Source organism: Osmia bicornis, chromosome 9 (assembly GCF_907164935.1).
Source record: "Osmia bicornis bicornis chromosome 9, iOsmBic2.1, whole genome shotgun sequence".
In the NCBI taxonomy this organism is placed as follows: domain Eukaryota; kingdom Metazoa; phylum Arthropoda; class Insecta; order Hymenoptera; family Megachilidae; genus Osmia; species Osmia bicornis.
This window is the reverse complement of record NC_060224.1, coordinates 1,153,934-1,174,926: the sequence shown is the minus strand read 5'-3', so window position 1 is coordinate 1,174,926 and position 20,993 is coordinate 1,153,934. Positions and strand designations below refer to the sequence as shown.

The following is a 20,993-nucleotide window of genomic DNA, read 5'->3' as shown; positions in this document are numbered from 1 at the left end:
ATTAATACACAATGTGTCATGTAACCGATGGTACGATTGGAAAAATTCCAATGAAAATTCATTAATGAACTTACGAAGCACTCTTAATTCAATACCCAGAGATTCTATATTTTTTCCAAAGTTTAATTTTACTTTAATTAATTATCTGTATCGGAGATAAAGAAAAAATCTGATCCTTAATGAGTTAATCAACGCCTGTGTATCTAGATTGGAGGAACGTCGCGTATCCTGATTCTACAGAACGGATCGAGCACGCGTACACTCGAAACCCCATAACCATGATTTCTCTCGGCAAATCAATTTTGCGCCGAGACCTCCTTGGGATTCGAACCGCGACCTGGCGCGGACGGTGTTCAGTTAATTTGCTCGCTAGACCATGGTGGTCGGATAAATTAAAATAGATCCGGCTGCGAAGAATTCCTTTTACGCCCGACACTTAGGCCACGTAACGTCGGCAAATGAACCCAGTTTCTAATGACACGCGTTTGTCTTTTCAGGGAAGCGTATCTCATCGTGAGAGGCTGGGACCTCCAGGATGCCAGGGGTGTGGAGGTTGCTACGTATGCTGATCTATATGGTGAGTGATACAGCAATTACCATGTACAGCAATGCTCTAATTGCGATATAGGGGGAGCAGAAATTCTTAAGATCTTCATTTTTACAGTAGTAATCCTTGGGTTAATCGAAACCCAAACTTACAAAATTAAATTAAAGGACTTAGGAAAGAAATAATATAAAGTATAAAACTCCTTTTGCTACATTGTCATTTTCCCTGAGGCCGCCCACAGGAGACAGTACCATTTTCCCTGGAGCAGTCTGATTTGATCGCGAATGTACTCCCATAACGCGGGCAAATAACGATACCGGTACGTGCAAACCCACATGGAAAAGTGTAATTCAATATTGGCCTAACGGTTTCGGTCTTGTGCAAGACCTGCATATGGAAAACGTTCATTTAGAAGTTTCATTGATGATACCGATAAATAAGTATGGTAACCGGGTCGGATAATGGTGATTGAGCTTCCTGTAGGTTTCAAACAATAAGAAAGAAGGCAATTGAATGACGTTCAGACGAAGGTATGCTACTTTCTCGCATAATGTGTAAATGATTGTTGGAGCTCGCTTGGATGAATAATGGAAATAGAATGGGAACTTGAATACTAAACCCGTATCTTATACGATTCACTACATGACATTTGTTTATTGAAAACTTCCAGGTATAATAAATTTAAGAAAATGATGTTTGCAGTATCATCATATACATTTATGAAGTTGATCAGTTTACCTTCTAAACAAGTTTTATGTACTGCTTCTTCTCTTAAGCGCAATGGTGCATGAAAAAGTGCAATTGCACTTTTTCTATTTATCTTTTTTTCTCAATGAAACTTGTACGATCTCTTTTATTTCGATTCTTTCGAACCAGAAGCGTGTTCGCAAATTTTCATGCAACCAGAAAATTATTACACGGGAAACGTGAAAAACGAGTTACGGATACCATTAAACAACGTTCACGTATGCATACTTGAAATACCTATGCAATAAAGCTGCGCCCATTGAACCGGTCAACTATTCACACGATTCTTCGTACGTTCCGTCTCTGTTATCTGTTATCCGTTCCTTTTGTCGGCCAATTAAGCCCTAGAACACGCTGAACTACGGCCAGCAATTCCGATAATGGCCTATAATTTCGAGTATGTTTGCTGACGTCGCGATACTCATAGATCCCTTAATTAAAGGCTAACGGGCTTACCAGCCAAACTCTCGGAAGCAGAGATACCGTTTCCAAAACGATATTTCTACCATACGAGAGTTAATGATAAGAGAAGGAGATGGAAGAAAAGATAGAAAGTCTGTGAAAGGAAGGTGTAAGAGGTGGCTCGGTGTTCCGAAATAACTGCTAATGAAAAATTCGTCATAGTTCGATGACAATGCGATGACGCAGCGGGAGACGCGACAGCTTGCAAGCGGATATTCCGTGCCTACTCTACGTACCGTTACGCGTGTCTTACGACCTTCTTTTCCTCTTATTCCCTCGGCACCTGCTTCCTCTGAAAGTTATTCAGGACCCCTGCACAACCTATTGCCCCCACGACGTTATTGCCTCTGTCGAGTGAGACCTCTTATTGCGGTTTCGCGCAGGAAATGCGTCGTCCTCTCGCGTGCTTGCACCTTGCAAATTTATGCGCTTCCGTATACATACACGGTACACGTACCCGCCGCATTTCTCTATACCTCCCAAGATACGTCAGAACGAACGATTTCCTTCCTGTTCCTTTTCATTTGCAACGCATCGAATAGATTTTCATGACTAATTCCGTACGTAAAACGGAGTAATTGAGACGGACCGAAGGCGAATCGATCAACTACCCGGAAACAGTAATTGAATAAAATTTAGATCAACAAACCCGAAGGAAATGAAATATTCAAATATTTTGCGGAAGCTTGAACAGTTTAAATTGAAGTAAATTGAAAGGCGATTAAAATTGTAAAAGATGGGGAGAATCGAATTAGAGTTTAACTTTGCTTGCTAATGGAATAATTGAATTTATTATTAATTTCAGAACAACTGAGAAGTTGAGTTTATTCTATTTTTATTCATTTATTTCAAAGTATCCTAAATTTCGAAATTTCCAAAAGACCTGACCCACCCTGAATAAAATTTTAGTTACACCAATGATAGCGGTTGTAAATATTAACAGAGGGGCATGGAATCCTCATAGAAGAAGATCTTAGACTTGTTAGTTTTCTTATACCGTTAAACAAACAATCTTCGTTTCTCGTTGAACAAACAAGTATTCTATTTTTTATTTCCCCGATATCCGGTAAGTACTATGCTGAGAATAACTCTGTTCTACTGTTCTACTAATATTACATCAACCGAAATAATTATAATTCTTCAGAACTGCAAGACCGCCTATAACGGTCCGGACGAGAGATACATTATCTCTGCTGACAGTAATTGCATTTTTATGCAATTACATCCATTAGCGACAAAATGAGTACTGAAGTAGCATGTTAGACATCTTAGAAATTATCTATTCAACAACTGAGGAATTCTTCAACAGAATTTATTATTTATTTCTATTGATTTATAACTATTAAAACAATAGAATTTCTATGGTCAAGTAATTTCTCATTGAACATTTCAAATCGCAAGTTTCAAAGAATTTTCCCAACAAATCCTCAAGCAATTTTAAATTTTTGAAAAAGAAAATCAAAGTCTTTATTGGTGTCTACTTAAGAGAACGTGAGTTGCTTGTCTCGGGCCTAGACAAGTGCATAAACGAATGCAGAGGAAGCTGTTTCCGCGTGTCACGAGGAGTACAATCGGTTACAAAGAGAGACTCGAGCATTAGTATTCGAACGCCAGAGGAGCCGCGATGGGAAACTCAACTATCGGCATGCCTTGCGTTCGAATAACTCAGAATACTGATACACTAGCAGCTGTAACGAACTGCCGTGCAATCGTAAAGGCTATACACCGCGAATTGCATCCGCTTGCAAAGTGTAATATAAATATCGTTCTTGCCATTCGTTTCACGTTCGGGAGCACGAGCGTACTGTCTTTCTTTGATACATAGCCGAGAAAAAGCCGCGATTGTCGCGTGACTTTCAGAATTTCCACTGTACCGATTTCGTTTTGCCCAGATACGAGCTCGTTTTATGGGAAACGATGTTAAGCGAGAACTTTTATTGCGTTTCGTATTCGCTGTACCCTCGCGATCAATGTACGAGATATTATTCAAAGATGTTGTTCAAAAGTAACAACTGATTCATACAGAGTACGCTAATAACCTTTTGAAAAAATATATTCTCCCTTAATTGACTCTACAATATTACAATAATGCTCCTCGTTATCTGAATACTACCTGAACATTCTGTTATTCGAATGTTTCATTATCTAATTACGATACGTATAATTAAGTACAAGTTCGAACCGGTCCCGTAACAAGGTAATATCTTCAAGACAAAATGGAGTGGTAATATTTATGGCAATTAAATATGAGCAATTAAGAACTTTAATGGTAATATAAAAGCAATTACGTTAACGATGCAGTAATATCTACTTAAATCGCGTGCATTGGAATAATGAGTCGACAGATGAAAGTAAGCTTTTCACCTTAAAATTTGAAAAACTTAATTTTTTTTAAAGAACGTTGCCTAAATTATACTGTAGCGTGCAAGATTGATAGGTTATTTGAACAAGATCGCTGTAAAGAATATGAAAAGGCACTGTCTATCGACTCGTCGATTCTCGATCATCGACCGTGAACGGTGGTGGCTCGGCAAGAGACGATGGGTGAAACAAAAACGAGCATGCTCGTAGACGCACACAAACGCGTGGCCCGCGTACGCCAGGTGCGTAATCATTTCTAATGAAACGTTGTCATTTAACAGTGCGATTGTAAGAGCGCAGAAACTTGTTTTCACTTGCGCGAAAAACGTCGACCGTTAATGCAGCGGTAAAGACGCCTCTCCCGTTACAGCATTGCGCGAGCATCGGTGTATACACGCGGGGAACACCTTTCCTTCAACGATGCTCACTTACCTGAGCCGTACGTGTCGCGGATCTTCTGCGACTCGGTTCCGCTCGCTCGTCCAGCTAATGCAGCCAAACACGTAACGAAAGAATGCACCGGGAACGGAGAGGTCGATTTTCTAGAAAAGCACACCGGCAAACCAACTCGCCTAATCTCCCAGGATCTGCTCCGCTACGATTCTAGGATATTTCACGGTCGTGAATCGAGACACCTTGTTTCTCGCATGTGAACAAAAATTTCATAAATTGTTACACCATTTCAGACGCGTTTAATACACCGTGAAAGCAATCTAATAGATCCGCCAGGTGATTCCACGCGCGTGGGAAGCGTCTGTTCATCGCGTGAAATTTCCGATCGAAGAAGAATACCGCAGCTGCAATAGTTATTTACGACACGGCTAATGGTATAATCACGGGTTGAAATTGAAAATAAAGATACGCGAAATGCGAAATCACCGATAACGCGGGATAAAGCTGGCAGTTGAGAAACACGTTCGGAAAACACGTTGCGGAAAGGTCTTATGATCGTCGATATCGTGTTGCGCGATTTGCATTTTCGTTCGTAACTGAGATCTCAAACGTTGGTACTTTTTTTGCCGACGTTACACCGCGTGTACATCGCTTGTTTATTACGATTCATCGCGTGGAATGATCTGCGCGGAGGTGGCGGCTTGTGTAGTAGGTGTATACACACGATCGTAACTTCACGATTCACGACCGTGAATGGGTGTCTCCCGTGCATTGAACGGTACGTGTAATGAACGACGAATCGTTTTTATAACCAGTCGTTGAATATCTGTTTCGTACAACATAAAACGTCCCACGGTAATTCGCTTGTAGTATGCAAAAGTAATTTGGCACCCGCCAAAAACTGATGGTTTAATTAATGCCTATACTCGGATAATTGAAATGAAAAAGATTGAACAACATTTTACATAGCATTTAACTTATTCGGTCCAAGACTTCAGTCCAAAAATTTCCGCATTTTTTTTTTTCTAATTTCTTGATCTACTGCAAATTTTAATCAATTATCTCTTATTAAAACACTCTTTAGTTGTGAAATATTCAGCACAGTAATTAACAACTTAAGTACTGTATTGTGAGTTTGCTTGGATTCACACAATCTAAAATAATTGAACCTGAATTACTATCAAGTAATTTTCTCAATTAGCGTTAGATTTGTTCCGCATAATTATACGTATGAAGTAGTGAGCTTATCTGAAGTGTTACGAACAGTTGTATGACAACATGTTTATCTGAACTTGCTAATGAAAAACAGAATATAGTATGTCTGTAAAATTCTTCTAATTTAGGATAAAAATCGACGATATTACTTTATTGATTATCAGAGCGTCACTAACGTTAAAATTTTATAACGGTTAGGTATATGTACCATATATCTAGGTAACTATACCGCAAGCCTTGCTATCCTGCTATTCAATCAAATTCGTTTAACACGAAGGTGTTATATCGTGAAATTCTACAGTTTGCGATCGTCTACAATTCCACGCAAGTTTATAGATTTATAAGAAGTAGAATTGCTATAACTTAAACAGGTAAACTTTCATTATAACGAAATCAAACTCGAACCGGCTGAATTTTTTATTTAACGTCTCTAACAAACTTTATCGCATTTTAACTTGTAATAAATTGAGATAATGGCAGGCGAAAGGCCAGGATAAATTAACCTATAGACGAAAATAACTTGAACAGAAGGTCCACTTTGTAAATGATTGATGCTATCAATGTTTTGCGCGAGGAAAGGTAAAAACCCCTTCTAGTAATGGTTCGCCGGGATGATCATGGTAGCCTGTTCACTAGCTTTTGTAATTTCCTAGACGACAAGTTAATGAAATCTTCAGATACAGACGCGAATCGTAAAGGTCTCGCTAAACTAGTAATAAATCCCGAACACAATGGCCCGGACACCGTTAACTCTTTGATTTACACGCGTAACTTCGAGATACTCGGTTGAACGATATTCATAGGAGGTACGTTTTACGGTATTTAGTCCCATGGTAGCGAGTTCTCAGTACTTACAACATCAGTGAGAAAGGAAGAGGGGTCGTCGAGTTCAAGGTGGAAAAATGTAGAAAAAAAGGCAACAAAGTCAGACCCTTCGTTAACGTGAAAAAATTCTGTCATCGTTTGCCATTATTTCTGACATAAAAATGAAGGAATGTAATTTGTCTATGTCATAATATTTGGCAAAAAGTGGAGATACGATTTGGAGATGTTTTTTGATGAAATAAATCAAAGCTTGGATTTCGGTACCGTTCCTCAACCTTATTTCTTCTTTTTAATGTGTGCAGGTGGTTGGCTTTAAGAGCGTCGGTAGCAACGGCGATATTTGGCCACTGGAGAGGCCAGAGGGAATGCCAGCCATACAATCTCTCGAAGTGATGTGCGGAAAGGATCACATGGATGTGCATCTCTCGTTTTCCCAACCCTTTGAAGGGATAGTCTCGTCCAAGGGTCAACACGCTGATCCGCGATGCGTCTACGTTCCACCGTCTACCGGACAAACCTTCTTCTCATTTCGGATAGCCTACGCGAGGTAAGAACCGTGAGATTTCGGGGCCGTTCATCGGACCGTGTCTATCCGTGAAATGATCTTTACGAGGAAGCACTGTCGGGCTCGATCGGAGGATTTAAAGCGTGTGGAAACGTTAATGCACGCAATCGATTACGCTCCACAATTTATCGCGTGGAGAATTGCTAAGTTATGACTTTGAATGGAACTCGTCGTTTTTCAACCACGATCAACGAGTAATTGGATAATCAAACAAGCTTAACTAGGAGTTATTCGACAGGTACTTAATTGATCTCGATTAATTTTATCTCTACGAGACTCGATGCTGTGTGAAAAAATTTATGAAATTGAACCTAGGTTATTTGTAAAGTCTTGAGAATCTTTTCTTTTCAGAAAATAGCAAAAGTATTTTAGAAATAGAATGGTTAACCCTTGAACAGTAGAGCCTGGGTCAATTGTGGCCGTAATGAACTTATTAAGTGACACTAGGAGGAGATTTTGTTCGTTTGATCACAGATGCGGCACCAAACCGGACATGCATGGACAATTCTACGAGAATACCGTTGTCGTGCAGTACGACAAGGATTTACTAGAAGTCTGGGACGAGGCGAAACGATTACGATGCGAATGGTTCAACGATTACGAAAAGACTGCCTCGAAACCGCCAATGGTGATCGCGGATCTGGACGTTATACAGTTAGACTTTCGAGGTACATATAGTGTTCTCGAGTGTGCACATTACTTTGTAAACGTGAACGTAACTTGACAAAATAAATTATACAATCCTTTCACGGAAACGCGACGACACCGATAAATAGGATAGATATCAAGTTACTTGAAATTCAATTTACCGACTTCAAGGGATTTACGTCAGTCACATTTAACCGGACGCGAGTCCACGTACACGTAGCGGATAAACGCTCTTATCGTGTGTACGTGTGTACAAAGAGTTTAATACGAGGTAAATGATCGAACCGCGCACGGTAACTCGTGTAGCCGCGGTTGACCACAGGTGGAACCGCAGCCGCACCACTTAATTTCACTTTATGCAACAAGTATAAATCGCACCTGGCACGTTGCGTTTAGAGAGACACACAGACCTTTCGAAACCGAGCACTAATACCAACCCGCTGTTCTATCGATATTTCAGGCGACAACGTGGACTGTTGGATGGAAATTCAACACGGCAAGGGACCGTGGGCACCTCCGGTTTCCGGGATAGTACCACTCGGATCCACCCTCACACTGGTCGTCGCCATAAACGATTATCGAGGTAATTAACAACGATCTTTGGGAAATTAACGAGCTCACTCGTCGCAACTTCACAGATAAAATACAACAGCAAAGAAATCGAAACTTTCGAGGATCGAAGTAAAAGTTATTGTAATTTTTCTTCTAATTAATATTAATATAGGAGAATTCGACATGCGCGTGAAATCATGCGTGGCATCGGACGGCGGAGGACACACGATACAACTGAGCGACGAGTTCGGATGCGTACTCAGGCCGAAGATGATCAGCCGATTCCTGAAGGCGCGAGGCTCCGACGACCGGGCAACAGTCATCACTTACGCCTTCTTCCACGCGTTCAAGTTCCCGGACGCGTTGAGCGTGCACATCAAGTGCAAGGTAAATGATGTTGGGTAATATACTACGCGTGAAACGAGTCACGATCGGGAACACGATTACCGACAGCGAGAAACATTATCCCGCGTTAACTTCGAGAGGTGTTTCGCGAAGCCGAGGAGCAAATATTTGCCGTCAAACATCGACGAGGACGATTTAATAAACTTTCATTGGCGAACAATGACGATTTAATGGGTTCGTTATGCAAATTACCGCGTGTTTTAAGAGACAAAAGAGAAGAACGAGGAGGAGGCGGTACACGAGTAATAGTAGTTTCGATCAATGTCAAGGTTGAGATCTGTCGTCACGGGTGTTTGGATCACTGTCAACTCAGTGGATCTGTCGGCCACTACATTCAAGAGCGAAAGGATCAGATACGACCGCAGTACCCGCAGACCACAGCACCGCCCATAATTCACAACAACGACGACAATAACAGCGCCGACAAGAATAACGAAAACGTGGGAGGACCTGATCAAGCTGACGCTTCCATGTACGATGATATCATTCAAGATGGTGATGAGATGACCTCGATAGGAGGTCATTTCTTGGGGGTCGAGAAGTCAGTTCCCAAGGCTCAAGCGCAGACGAGTAACCGGCTACCGGCGCCAGTAGTCGAGACACCGAACGAGGAAGCTCAACAGGAGGATGGCGATCTTTCGAGACCGTTCTTAGTAAATATATTTCTTTCTCCTTTTATTTATTTAAATGATACTAAATTTTTCTCAATAGATTCTATGTACCCTAGAAAATGACCACTCCTATTAAAAAGCTTTCGCGCCTATTGTTTTCCCAATGCTAAATTCCGACCCTTTGCTTTCAGGAACCACCGAGAGTGACGCGATACGAGGTCGACCAAGATCAATTCCCGCACGGACCACGGAACCTCGAGGGGGACAGTGCCGCGATACCGGTAACACCTCTCTCGTCTCCGAACGGTCGACGAAAAAGATCGGTCGTGGTGTCCGATAGGAAAATCCGTAGCGCGGACGTAGGTGTTAGCGGTTTGTACGAGGTGATCTCCGAGGCTGATCTAGCCTTTAGCCCGGACACTCACGCGGAAGCGGTAACCGTTTTCCAAGGTAGAATACGGGAGGAAGTGGTTTATGGTATCTGCCTGCCAATGCCCGGTTTCAGCGCGTTGTTCATCGTGGTGGCGCTTTCCGCGGTCGTTTCCGCTCTTGTCGCCGGCGCGATGCTGCATCGGCTGCAAGCGCAACGCGAGGCTGCCGACAGCAGAAAGAACAATAGAGCAGTGCACTCGACCAACGGTTGGCTACCCTACGGTTTACTCCGCGTACGTTGCACAGCAAGACCAGCTCATCCTGAACAAATTCAACAAAAACAAACGAATCCAGTCGCCACGAGTCCCGCGGTCGAGAGAGGTTGACGCGATTCCTGGACTTTTACGCTCCGATAGTGGCACGCGACTGTGTCTACGCTGACCACGAAAGACAATGTGCAATAATACGCTGTACAAAGTATTTTAAATGCGTTCAATCACGCGCGACAATATTTCGTTGACGAATTATGTCACGTTAATTACGCGACACGATCGTCTTTACCGTCGACAGACGACTTCTTTTAGGGGGGGAACGTAAGATGTAGCTTACTTGGAGTGTTAATTTTGGAAAAAAGTAAAAGTGGTGCTGAACTGAGAAAAGATAGATGTTAAATGTATTGTCCTACAGTGAATCTTTTATTTTAAAGCATACCAGTGCCACCCTTTCACTACCATAATCTATAAAAATGATAACATTTCTATCTCCCCTACCCCTTGAAATTAGAGCTTCACTTTGCTGGCGGCAATATAACGAGAGTCTATTGTTGCAATACCGTTTAACATCTATTGCTTCCTAACAGACCAGTCCACTTTCAACACCCTCAATTCACTCTCCAGGTAAATTATAATTCAATAGAGAAATCATTGAGTTATAATTTAATCAAACTCAGAGGCGGATCTAGATGCCTTGCTTGGAGGGGATGAAATATATAAAAGTATATTTTTATCTAATAGTAGTCTAAGTAATCAATGAATTATTTATGCATTACAAAGAGCAAAATAATTACAGTACATATGACTAAATAATTTATTTTATTAAAATAGAGGTATAAAAAACGTCCCATCTCTACCCCTCTGGATCCACCTCTGCCTAGACTCAATAGGGAGATACTATCTCCCTTTGTGAGACGAACTTTTCAGTAGATTCCCGATAAAGACGGTTTTTTTTTCTATCAATGAATTTCGTACACGAAAACATTGTAATTATTATTTGTGTTTCTTTTCATCTTTGAGAGGCAATTGTTGGTATTGGGTAAGTAAGGAGCATAATCACGATAATTATTCGTTCTAGGATGAATTCGAAAAAGAAGAGAGATATTCAACGGAACGGTGTAATACACTGTGGATATTGTAAAAATATCTATTTTTTTATAACGTTGCGAATGATATTGTTAGGAAACTTTGTTCGATATTAGATTGATCGAGTCAAAGACAAATAATGGGGGAGGAGGCGCTGCTTTTGATACGTATCTTTTTCTTTAGATAATTAAACAACGAGAAGAAACGTATTGATATTTTTCTACGAGTCTGTAGAATACGAACTGTCGCGATTTATGAGATTCTTTTTTATTCTCTACGTAAATCGTAATAACGTGTTTGATATATTCACATCTGTATTTAATATTGAGTTAACTAGAGGTGCTGCTAACGAGTGTACTTACGTGCGGAGTTATAACAAAAATAAAATCAAGCAACATAAAATATAAGAAAAATTAATAGTACGTCGATATAGGAATTACTAATTAAACGTATGAAATTTTATAATCTGTATGTATTCGATAAATTTTTACTCAAAACGTTTCTTAAAAATCAGGATATTTATTATTAAACAGATAACAATAAATATCTTTTCCAGATAAAATAAGAATGATTTCTTTAATTGCAGAAATTCAATATTACTATAAATTTTGAGTCATTTTAACGTAAAATATTTCATTTTTGCTCAAAATGTACACTAAGTAAGAATCTTTTTATATCTTTATTTTTTTCTATTTTTATAGTTTATAGTTAAAATCAGTCGAAAGTAGTTAAAATATACAATTAAAATGTATAAAGTAGATTTTTAAGTACTCGTCAATGTTTGACGTACAAAAAATCGTTTAATTTGAAATTAGTAATTCGTACAGAGCGTGTATCGTAAACGTGACTCACCCTTAACCGCCATTTTGAACTGCTGAAGTTCCAAGTGCAACGAGTCAGCTTCCAACATCTCGATGATAAATGAGGAAGCAATGATGATCCATGTTAACCCATTATGTCACAAACTGTAAAATAATTTACTATATTATTTTACTTTAAAACAGTCTTGACGCTAAATGAAACATAATACCCGGCTTTATCGCGTATTTAAACGACACGTTGAAACCGGCGCAATGACGCTTTTACGTAGCGTTACACGAAACGCGAAATTTACTCATCCCGCGAATAAATCAAGATAACCGATAGCTTATACATACAAACGCAAGTTTATATTACGTTTATTGATACATTAAGTATGATAAAAGCGCATAATACTTACATTTTTCTGAAAAAATAGGTGACTTCGAAGGGACGCTAGATGCACCACCACGCGACAATTCGATAATGATTTGCCGCGTTCGATTATTATCGTTCCGTATCGAGATGCACGTTAGCGACGATCGCGCTAACTATCGACGCCAAATGAAAATATTTGACAAACAGCATCTCTAAAAGTAGCCTTAAAGAGGCTGAATGTAACAGCTTTTTAAGAATAGAAATATCGTATATATAATATTTTTGAGGAAACTTAAAGATGCTACTGTCAAGCTCAAATCTCTATCGTTTACAAATATGTATATCGTTAGGTTAGGATAAGACGAACACTTTGATCTATTTAACCTTTCGTTGACACCTGTCGACAATAGTTATTACATATAATTATAAATAAAGAAAGAGTAATTAATTAATGTTTTATTTACGAACCAAAATAAATCAATCTTTGCCTCGAAGATTATGTACCATACTCTGCTTCTTCTGTTTTCGCTCTTCCGGTCACTCTCCGTCATTAGTGTCAACTACTGGTTACAGATCGAATGATAATCGATTGATCGATGCGGTTGAAAATCAAGCGCGTTGAGCGGGATTTTTTAAATTAAACAGCTAGATTTAAGACTTACTTAAGAATCTTTAACGCACTTTAAACGTCCAGGAAGACGTTTAATACTCTGGACGGGATTCTGTACTCGTCGATCCTGAAACACCACGTATACGTAATTATAAATATAATTAAGGAGCGTATATTTGGAGAATATAATAAACTCTATTCTATTTCATTGCATTCGTACGATTGCAAATACAAAAGTGCGGAAGCTACAATAATGTGAGGCTTCTTCGTAATTTTTTCATTTTTATTTACCTATTGCGTGTTTATAATAAAAACAAGAAATCGCATATGTTTCTTCCTCTCCTTATGAACAGATTAATTAATGATGCGGTGTTTGGATAAATACTCTTTTATTTACTCATTCATCCAAACGTTTTGCGAAATGCCAGAACAATTGTAACGCGTTAGATTACTTTATAGATTATAAATATATGTATACACGTGTAAAGAAAAAAAGAAATAATGTCGTATGCTTAGAAGCAAGAAGGATTATCTAATTATGAATAGCAATCATTAATCACGCGCTCAACGATGCGTGAAATTGAATAAATGCTGCTTCAAAGGAAAGGAACAAAGAGAGAGTTAAATCGATTGTTAATCGAGAGGTTGTTTTTATTTAACACAAATCAATGGTAACGCCAATAAATGTATTTACAGGACCTTTGATCAATTTCCACAAAAATCAACGATTTCTTTCTTCCTACTTTTTTATTCTCCAAAGTACAAAACATTTGTCACATATTTGATTGAAATACTTTTGCTAGTCGATAAAATTGAGAATATCCATGTAAAGAACGTGGTAAATATAATGATAGATTTATTCATATACAAAAAAAAAGTTGAAACACTAATAATTCCATAAGAAATACATTGTCTCATCGACGAGAAATAATTTATAAACATTTTTATAACTACGTGCTTAAGTTACAATTAAATATTATATTATTAGCTTTCGTGTGCTATTACAAGCTACTGACTATTGCTTTATACATTTGATCTTGATATCTTGTATTTTTTTTTTTTTTTTTTTTCATTAAATAGATAATTTCTTTTTTAGCTATGTACCTTCAGATACACTTATTAACTCTTTTGAACAGCGGAGTCTGGACCAATTGTGACTGAATTGTAAATGTTTAATTTTTGAAGAAACAGTGTAAAATTTAAGAAATGAAAATAATATGAAGTACAAAATTAAATGAAAATTGGGGCTCTATCCATTGTCCGCCGTCCAAGGGTTAACTACTAATCTAACGTTATAGAAAAATGAATATTATTTTTCCTTACTTACACATGGCAACACACCTTACAAAAAAATCACTTCACTGAAGTGAAATTCCTATTAATTCGAATGAAAAATGAATAAAATCGAGCTAATATTTTTAATAATTTCACAAGTTCACAAGATACAGCGTATAAAGCCGAAGAAATTTGGAACATAAATTACGCATACAAATAAATAATATTAAAACAATAATATCGTCAACAATATTAAAAGAACAAGAAACGATAGTTTTTGCTTAATGCGTAGACTATTCTCTCGCAGTATTTCAGCCTTAATCGTAACCGAGTTACACGCGCAACGGGTAACGATTGGAAATAAAAATACCCAAGTACCATGGTCCCGAAAATAAATGTAACAAGGGAGTCGCGAGCGCAAAGTGTTTGATTATCTTTGACTAAATTTCTTTTGATGTCTATACACGGAAACGCCTGTGAGGGCTTGAGCGTAAGTTTCGTTATTGCGAAGAAGCACGAATCCGTACTGTTCGATCATTCTCGATCGTACACGATACACGTAGCAGAGAGTATCCTATTTTTTATTTGATTTATTACGAACGGATACTCGGTCTGGTACGTGGTGATATACAGAATCGTGCTTACGACATTCTGTAGCCTCTACGATTACCTGGAATGGCGCGACCAAGAGGACCGGTTTCTGCGACATCCAATGAATAAAACTTAAAAAATCGTCTGCCAACGGTCTCGATCGATCGAACAAATAAATATAACAGCTAAGTCACCAGAATGTATACTGTACAAGTATCGAGAATCTGGTAACGTTTCATTGAGCAACTCTCCATAACAAAGTGGGTTAATGCGTGTCTAACTTTCGATCTAATGAACGAACATGCTACACGTTCGCGATGATACGTAATATATATGTATATATATATATATTTTTTTTTCTTTTTTAGATAATTAAACGCTAGGAAAGCAGTCGAACGGTGTCGTACAGGAAGTGTACGACCCGTATGATTCGATGATTCTTCGCGCGATGGAAAAAGAGAAAAAGTTGCATCGATCGACAGCGTACCGTTTGCTAAACTGCCGCGACCGTTTTGTACCTACGAGTAAAAACACGTCCTAGTCGACTTTTTTGGAGCGTTTTGTTCTCCATTGTAATACGTCGTAGCCTTCTTAGCTTTTCCTGAGAACGGTCTTAGACGTAGACAGAGGTAGGTGGAAAGTATACAGGAGGAAAGTAACACGGCAAGAAGTACTATGAGAGTAACGGCAAAACCTGGGGTAGTCATGCAAATCATAGCCGCGTTCGCGGTATTCTCGTTACGTACGGGAAACACCATCGTCGGTCCATTAGCTTCCTCATTGTTCGAATCGTGGATGGAAAACGTTAGGTCACCGGTGGATACCACCCGTATTATTCGATTCACTCCGACCGCCTTTTGCGGAGCCGGTACTATTTCTCTCGATTTTCTTCGCCTCTCGTCCCGGGGTCGTCCAGCTGCCGCCTGCAAATAAGCTTCCAAAGGAAGTGGAACAGGAGGCGGAAGACCGTAGCTGGAGTCGGGATGTCCATTAGACGGAGGATGATGATGATTCTCCAGAAGACCCTGCGATTCCAACAGCAAAGGGGATTCGGAACATTGTTCGGGACATTGGTATCGGCATATCTGTATGGTGCATTGAAAGTGTACTTCCATCGAGTCGGGGAATTTGAATGCCTGGAAATGAGCGTAGGAAAGCACCGAAGCCGAGGCGCCGAAGTTTTTGATCTTGGTGAATCGTGACATCAGCTTAGGCCTGGTAATGCAGCCTCTCTGATCTACCAATTGTATCGGGGCTCGTTTCCCATCGTGAGCCATGCAGTTTCTCACGAGCATATCGAACTTCGAGTCGTCGTCCTTTATCGCGAGTACCATCGTCATCGTTTGACCGATCTTAACCAGCCCCGAGACCTCCGACGCCCATGGACCTTTACCGACCTGTATTTGCATCCAGCAGCCGACGTTGTCGCCGGCGAAATCAGCTCGCACCACGTCCAACATGTCGACGGGGAACGGACGGAAGGTGACGGATTTCTCGTACAAATCGTGCCACGTACACCGAAGTTTACGCGCTTGGTCCCAAACTTCTTGAACTTGCGGATCGTACTGCACCACGATAATGTTCTCGAAGTACGTGCCCGACCCGGACTCGGCACCGTACCCGTATAAACCATTTTCCGTGTTCCCGGCTGTGCCACATGCGTGTATGCTAATCTCGAAGTTGACCGACGTACGTCCTAAACCCGCCGGCAAGTGCACGCAATTGACGTTGCTATAGTGGCCCTTGCTGAAGACTATACCGTAGAACGGTTTGTCGAAGCCGAGATAAACTTTCATCAGATTCTTCTCGCACTTCACGTCTAGAGAGATGATCTTCGGCATGTCCGGCGTGGGTGCCGGCCAGGGTTCCGCACCTACCGCTGTGCTAATACCACCGCCCGTCGTGTAGATCTTGTCAATGGCTTCCGACGGCGTCTTCGAAGGAGGCAAAGGAGGCGGCGGACCGTGATAAGCGACGTTGTGATGCGGTCTTGGATGTGCCATACCCAGACCACCTCGACTCGGTGGAAGCGGAAGTGGATGCCCTCGCAGTCCTCCCGGTTTGTAATGATTACCCCCCGCGTCCTTCTCCCCTAACGATTCTAACGCCAACTGATCGGAACTGTTTATGTCGTTGTCTTGCCGATTCAACGCTGAATTGTCGTTCCGATTATCCTCCCCTGGAATCGCCTCGACTACCTCCACATCCTCGGCTCGAGCCAGCTGCGAACATAAAAACGAACCGCATCGTTCAGTACACCCGTGTTCCCATGCAAAGTAGGTAGTGAAATATTTTGTAGAACATCCATCAAGGGGAAAGGGATAAACGATGAGAAAGCGTGAAAGTAGATTGACGTTGTCGGGCCACATAATTTGCAGACGTGCAAGTTCTTTAAGAACGGACCGCTTTTATCCCGGACGAGATCACCGCATCAGCGCAGCGATGCACCGGTGCAATCAGCGTATAACCGTGCATACGTATTCACCTGAATTATCGTGTAACGACCCCGGTGAGTTGACTCCGCACGATCTTGACGAAAGAATTAACCGAGCCTTGCTAACGTGCGCTAACGAAACACGTAAAACGCCTACATCGAATAGCGTCAGGAATCCTGATACCATTTTCAACTTATTTTCTCCAGTTGAATCTCAGTTTTCACTGGGTAATAAATGATTATAAAACGGAAATGGATGTCACGAAATTACAAGTTTGACCGACAGACACTGGACAGGTAAAAGTCTGTTGATTCGTGCAAAAACGGATACATTTTTCATCCGTTGGCCTCTTGTCACAGACCCGCTCAAGATCCGCTCAAAGAGCTATCTCCGGTCGTGCGCATTCCTCCTGGCCAATACGGGAGACAACAGACCGTCCGATCAACAAACCCGTTCTGACTGTTCGTCGAATGACGGGTTCGGAGGGGCAACCAAACGACGGAATAGGAGCATCTCAGCCTGTTCACCAGAGTGTAGTGGCTGATTGCGTCACTCCTGACCCTGGGGCATAACGGACCACCCGTGTCTTTAGCCGCAGGTCAATCGGCCAGCACAGGCGCTTCGGATACACGTTCGGTTTTCCGTCTCTGCCCTCCAATGATTCCGACATCTGTTTATCTCCTGGTGGCTTTCCAGCCAGCTCGTCCCATAATTCGACGAAAGCTTACTGGGTCACCTGTGAACGAACCCGTGATGGATATCGATGACGGAGGTACGTAGTCGACCGGAAAAGACGATGACCGTCCTTCAGACGAAACGGCTTTAATTCGCTTTGAATCTTAACCCTCCGACGACGGACCATCTAGAGAACCCCAATTTTCATTTCATTTTTTACTTCAAATTGTGTCCCTATGAAAATTAACTCCTTTCGAGGATTAACCTTTGAATAATTTGGAACGCGAATTTTTTACTACGCATGAAAAGAAAATGAAAAGAAAATTATAGTAAACATCTACGAGTGACCCAGTATCTCGAGGAATTTCTTCTACATCTTAGAAGGTATTTCATTCATTCCTACTGCGGTTCATTCACTTGAACGACCCCGTGCAGGGACCATTACTCCTCGACCCATGTTACCTGCTGTAATCTTTCAAGGCTAGCCGTGATATACTTTTATAGGTGAATACAGAAAGATAATAGATCAAAGGAATCCTTTACACATTACGTATTTGTATTTCCTTGATTTATCATCGAAAAGGAGCAACCTTTCTTCGAACGCGACCGTGAAATATTACGCACGATGTACATCTACATCGTACCAGGTAACAAAATAGAAAGTTGTACGGCAAAAGTAGGTACGAACGAGGGAGCCATTCATTATGTCTGCAACATTTTAACGTGCCACTTTGCGAACGCGATTCCAGAACAGAGGCAAAACGTTCTTTCCAGCCGGTAAACGTGAATAATTGCCATGATACTTCGCAACTCAGCATGCTGTAGATAATTAATAGAATCTAATTTACATGCTGAGCGCTATTAAAAAAAAAAAGAAAAGAAAAGAGAAAACCGTAGCAGATGTTAACTCGCACGAGTCAAATTCGGCGTGTCGCGTGTAAAATTAAATTTCCCTTTTCGCCGAATCGCCGTTTGCGTTGTAACGACCGCGATAATAACAGACGGGTGGTATCATTAATTTCGATCGGTGACAGAAAAATATTTAAAATGTTCCACCGATCCCGAAGAATGAACGCTGCTCGAGCAACGGGTGAAGGTAGAAAAAGGAAAAAAAGAAAAAAAAGGAACAGGTAAGGAACGAATTGAAATCGTGTCGGTCCCCAAGAATGCAGGGTGGGAAGAAGGTAAGATCACGGAACCGGTCGTTTCGTGTGCGATTTTTGCGCGCAATCTTGTAACAGCGATTCGTGGTGAAGGCCCCGACGACGGTAAAACGTTACTTTGTAGTAGACGTGGATGAGCCGGATCGGAACGCCGCGCACCATTTCAAGACATCGAGCGGGCCTGCGAGTCGCCCTTAGCTCTGGGTCAGAGCACTGGGTAACGGCATTGCTGGCTATGTACCCAACGCGATATCTGGGTTATAATGTAGTAATTACCCACGCAGACACATCGACCTACCCCCTTTGTAACGTTTGCCGCGTGCTTTTTCCATGCCTCCGCACCGTTTTTTCGACCACCAATTCGATGCTCCGCATACATTTTTTTTTTTTTCTCTCTCTCTTCTCGTTCTTCTTTCTCGTTCAGTACCGTTTATTGAAGGCTGAATTGTTTCGGGCCAGGAACGCGCTGTTCGAGAGCGTGAAACGACATCGAAGACCACATTTTCGGGACTACAGGAAATTACTCGCGCTGCTTGCCGAGACCATTAACGTATTTGATGCGTTGCAGTAAACGATAAAGTCATTAGCGCGAACGATGCACTGAGTGTTTTAAACGATGCACTTCTAACCGGAGAGAAATTAGCTGAATTTTTATCGCGGATGCGCAAGATATTATTAGCAAGGTTCACTGCAAAAATTCGTTTCAAAGGTGACCTACTTTTATCCTAATTATCCCTTTTATAATAATCATCATTTTTTATCACAAAATAATTAAGCGTATAAATTATTAATAAATATTAGAAGTACAGTTACTTACCCCCTTCAATAGGAGACAGGCTAAAATGAAGATTCGCCACCGCATACCGTGTTAGTGTCCACGGTGGAGTATTGTAAATGCACAGCTGAAAAAATAATTTCTTTTCTTAAAAAACTATCTCTAATTACTTAGAAGAAGAAAAATAGAAACTCTAATCATTCTAAGTAAGTGTACTAATGGAATGGTGTAAGTAATTGTTAGTAGAAAATGTTGAATATTGAACGAACGAACCGGTCCATCATTGGACGCCTCGCTCGTGTTTAATCGCCAATTATCAGAGACGCTCGCCTCGTGCGACCACTAGGCCACCTGTCCCAAATTCCTGCCGAATGTCCGGGTTTTCGCTCCGTTACCTCGTTGTACTCATGACACCAGACTGCCATACGATCGACAACTATACGTACGAACCGAACCCACCCGAAACCGTTGACGCGTTTCGGAAAATCATCAGTGCTTTTATACATTCTCTCCCATAATGCAAACAAACAAATTGTGCACCAAAAAATAATTGAGAAAAATATAGAATGAGATTTCATTTCAAAGCATGAAAAGCAATTTCACTGTTGTGATCGTGATGGTTTAAAAATATCGAAAAGAAGATACGTAGATCGTCACGATGGAAACGATACTCAAATAACGGTGATGTGCATGCGTTGCACGTATTCGAGAAATTTCAGTCTACCTCCTCAGACGATCACTTAGCTCGGTAAATGTTTCCTGTGACCAGTTAATGGTACGTGTTTTTTCGAAAAAAAAAAAAAAAAAAACAACTCACGATATGCTAGATGACTCGATCCATGGGATTTGTGCGGTGAATTCGAGATGCACAGACGACGGTGTACGAATGTAGGCAAGTAGGTTTTCACCTATCGGCCTTCAACGTTCGTACCGAATCCACTTACGCGGACCCAATGCTAAAATCGTCCCTGACGATAGATTTTCGTTCAATTGCAGGTCGGACCATAGACGATACGTGCGACAAATTACCGATTTGGGATTCGCGGATGGCAGGGTATTGGGAATTTCTGGAAAGCCTTCGAATCCCTCTCTATTCGCCACGCGAATCAACTCGACCATGTTTAATTCTATTCTTAAAAGAAATTGTACCGATAAAATCTGTTCTGTTATTGTTCCAGATCGAAAGTGTAACGCGATCGCAACGCAAAGGTTCGTACATTGTAGCCTAATTA

At 40.9% G+C, this 20,993-nt stretch overlaps 3 protein-coding genes across 4 annotated transcripts in view; 1 reads left to right on the top strand and 2 right to left on the bottom strand.

The window, feature by feature from the left end:
* LOC114877504 (suppressor of lurcher protein 1) overlaps window positions 1-12,798 on the bottom strand; it is a 358,815-nt gene extending 346,017 nt beyond the window's left edge. For both annotated transcript variants that reach the window (XM_046287131.1, XM_046287132.1), the window contains exons 1-3: window positions 12,706-12,798; window positions 12,281-12,634; window positions 11,914-12,026 (exon numbers count right to left, since the gene is read on the bottom strand). The gene's annotated coding sequence lies outside the window, so the exon portion shown is untranslated. The remainder of the gene's footprint in view (window positions 1-11,913; window positions 12,027-12,280; window positions 12,635-12,705) is intronic.
* Window positions 530-10,608, top strand: LOC114873086. Its single transcript, XM_029180995.2, has 7 exons — window positions 530-577; window positions 6,853-7,097; window positions 7,590-7,783; window positions 8,224-8,346; window positions 8,488-8,702; window positions 8,990-9,373; window positions 9,523-10,608. The coding sequence occupies exons 1-7, from the start codon at window positions 536-538 to the stop codon at window positions 10,087-10,089; spliced, it is 1,770 nt and encodes a 589-aa protein (XP_029036828.2). The 5' UTR covers window positions 530-535; the 3' UTR covers window positions 10,090-10,608.
* Window positions 12,799-15,051: 2,253 nt separating the features above from the next.
* On the bottom strand, window positions 15,052-19,891 carry LOC114873085. Its single transcript, XM_029180994.2, has 2 exons — window positions 19,804-19,891; window positions 15,052-16,935 (listed from the first exon to the last, which is right to left on the bottom strand). Exons 1-2 carry the CDS (start codon window positions 19,846-19,848, stop codon window positions 15,232-15,234), a joined length of 1,749 nt encoding a protein of 582 aa, XP_029036827.1. The 5' UTR covers window positions 19,849-19,891; the 3' UTR covers window positions 15,052-15,231.
* Window positions 19,892-20,993: the final 1,102 nt, after the last annotated feature.

Bases quoted from the DNA above. Each gene is read 5' to 3' on its own strand.
- LOC114873086 (XM_029180995.2), top strand. From the start codon at position 536: ATGCCAGGGGTGTGGAGGTTGCTACGTATGCTGATCTATATG. The intron at 7,098-7,589 runs GTAAGAACCGTG...GTTTGATCACAG, and splicing joins TTTCGGATAGCCTACGCGAG to ATGCGGCACCAAACCGGACA. The intron at 7,784-8,223 runs GTACATATAGTG...TCGATATTTCAG, and splicing joins TATACAGTTAGACTTTCGAG to GCGACAACGTGGACTGTTGG.
- LOC114873085 (XM_029180994.2), bottom strand. From the start codon at position 19,848: ATGCGGTGGCGAATCTTCATTTTAGCCTGTCTCCTATTGAAGGGG. The intron at 16,936-19,803 runs GTAAGTAACTGT...TTATGTTCGCAG, and splicing joins CCTGTCTCCTATTGAAGGGG to CTGGCTCGAGCCGAGGATGT.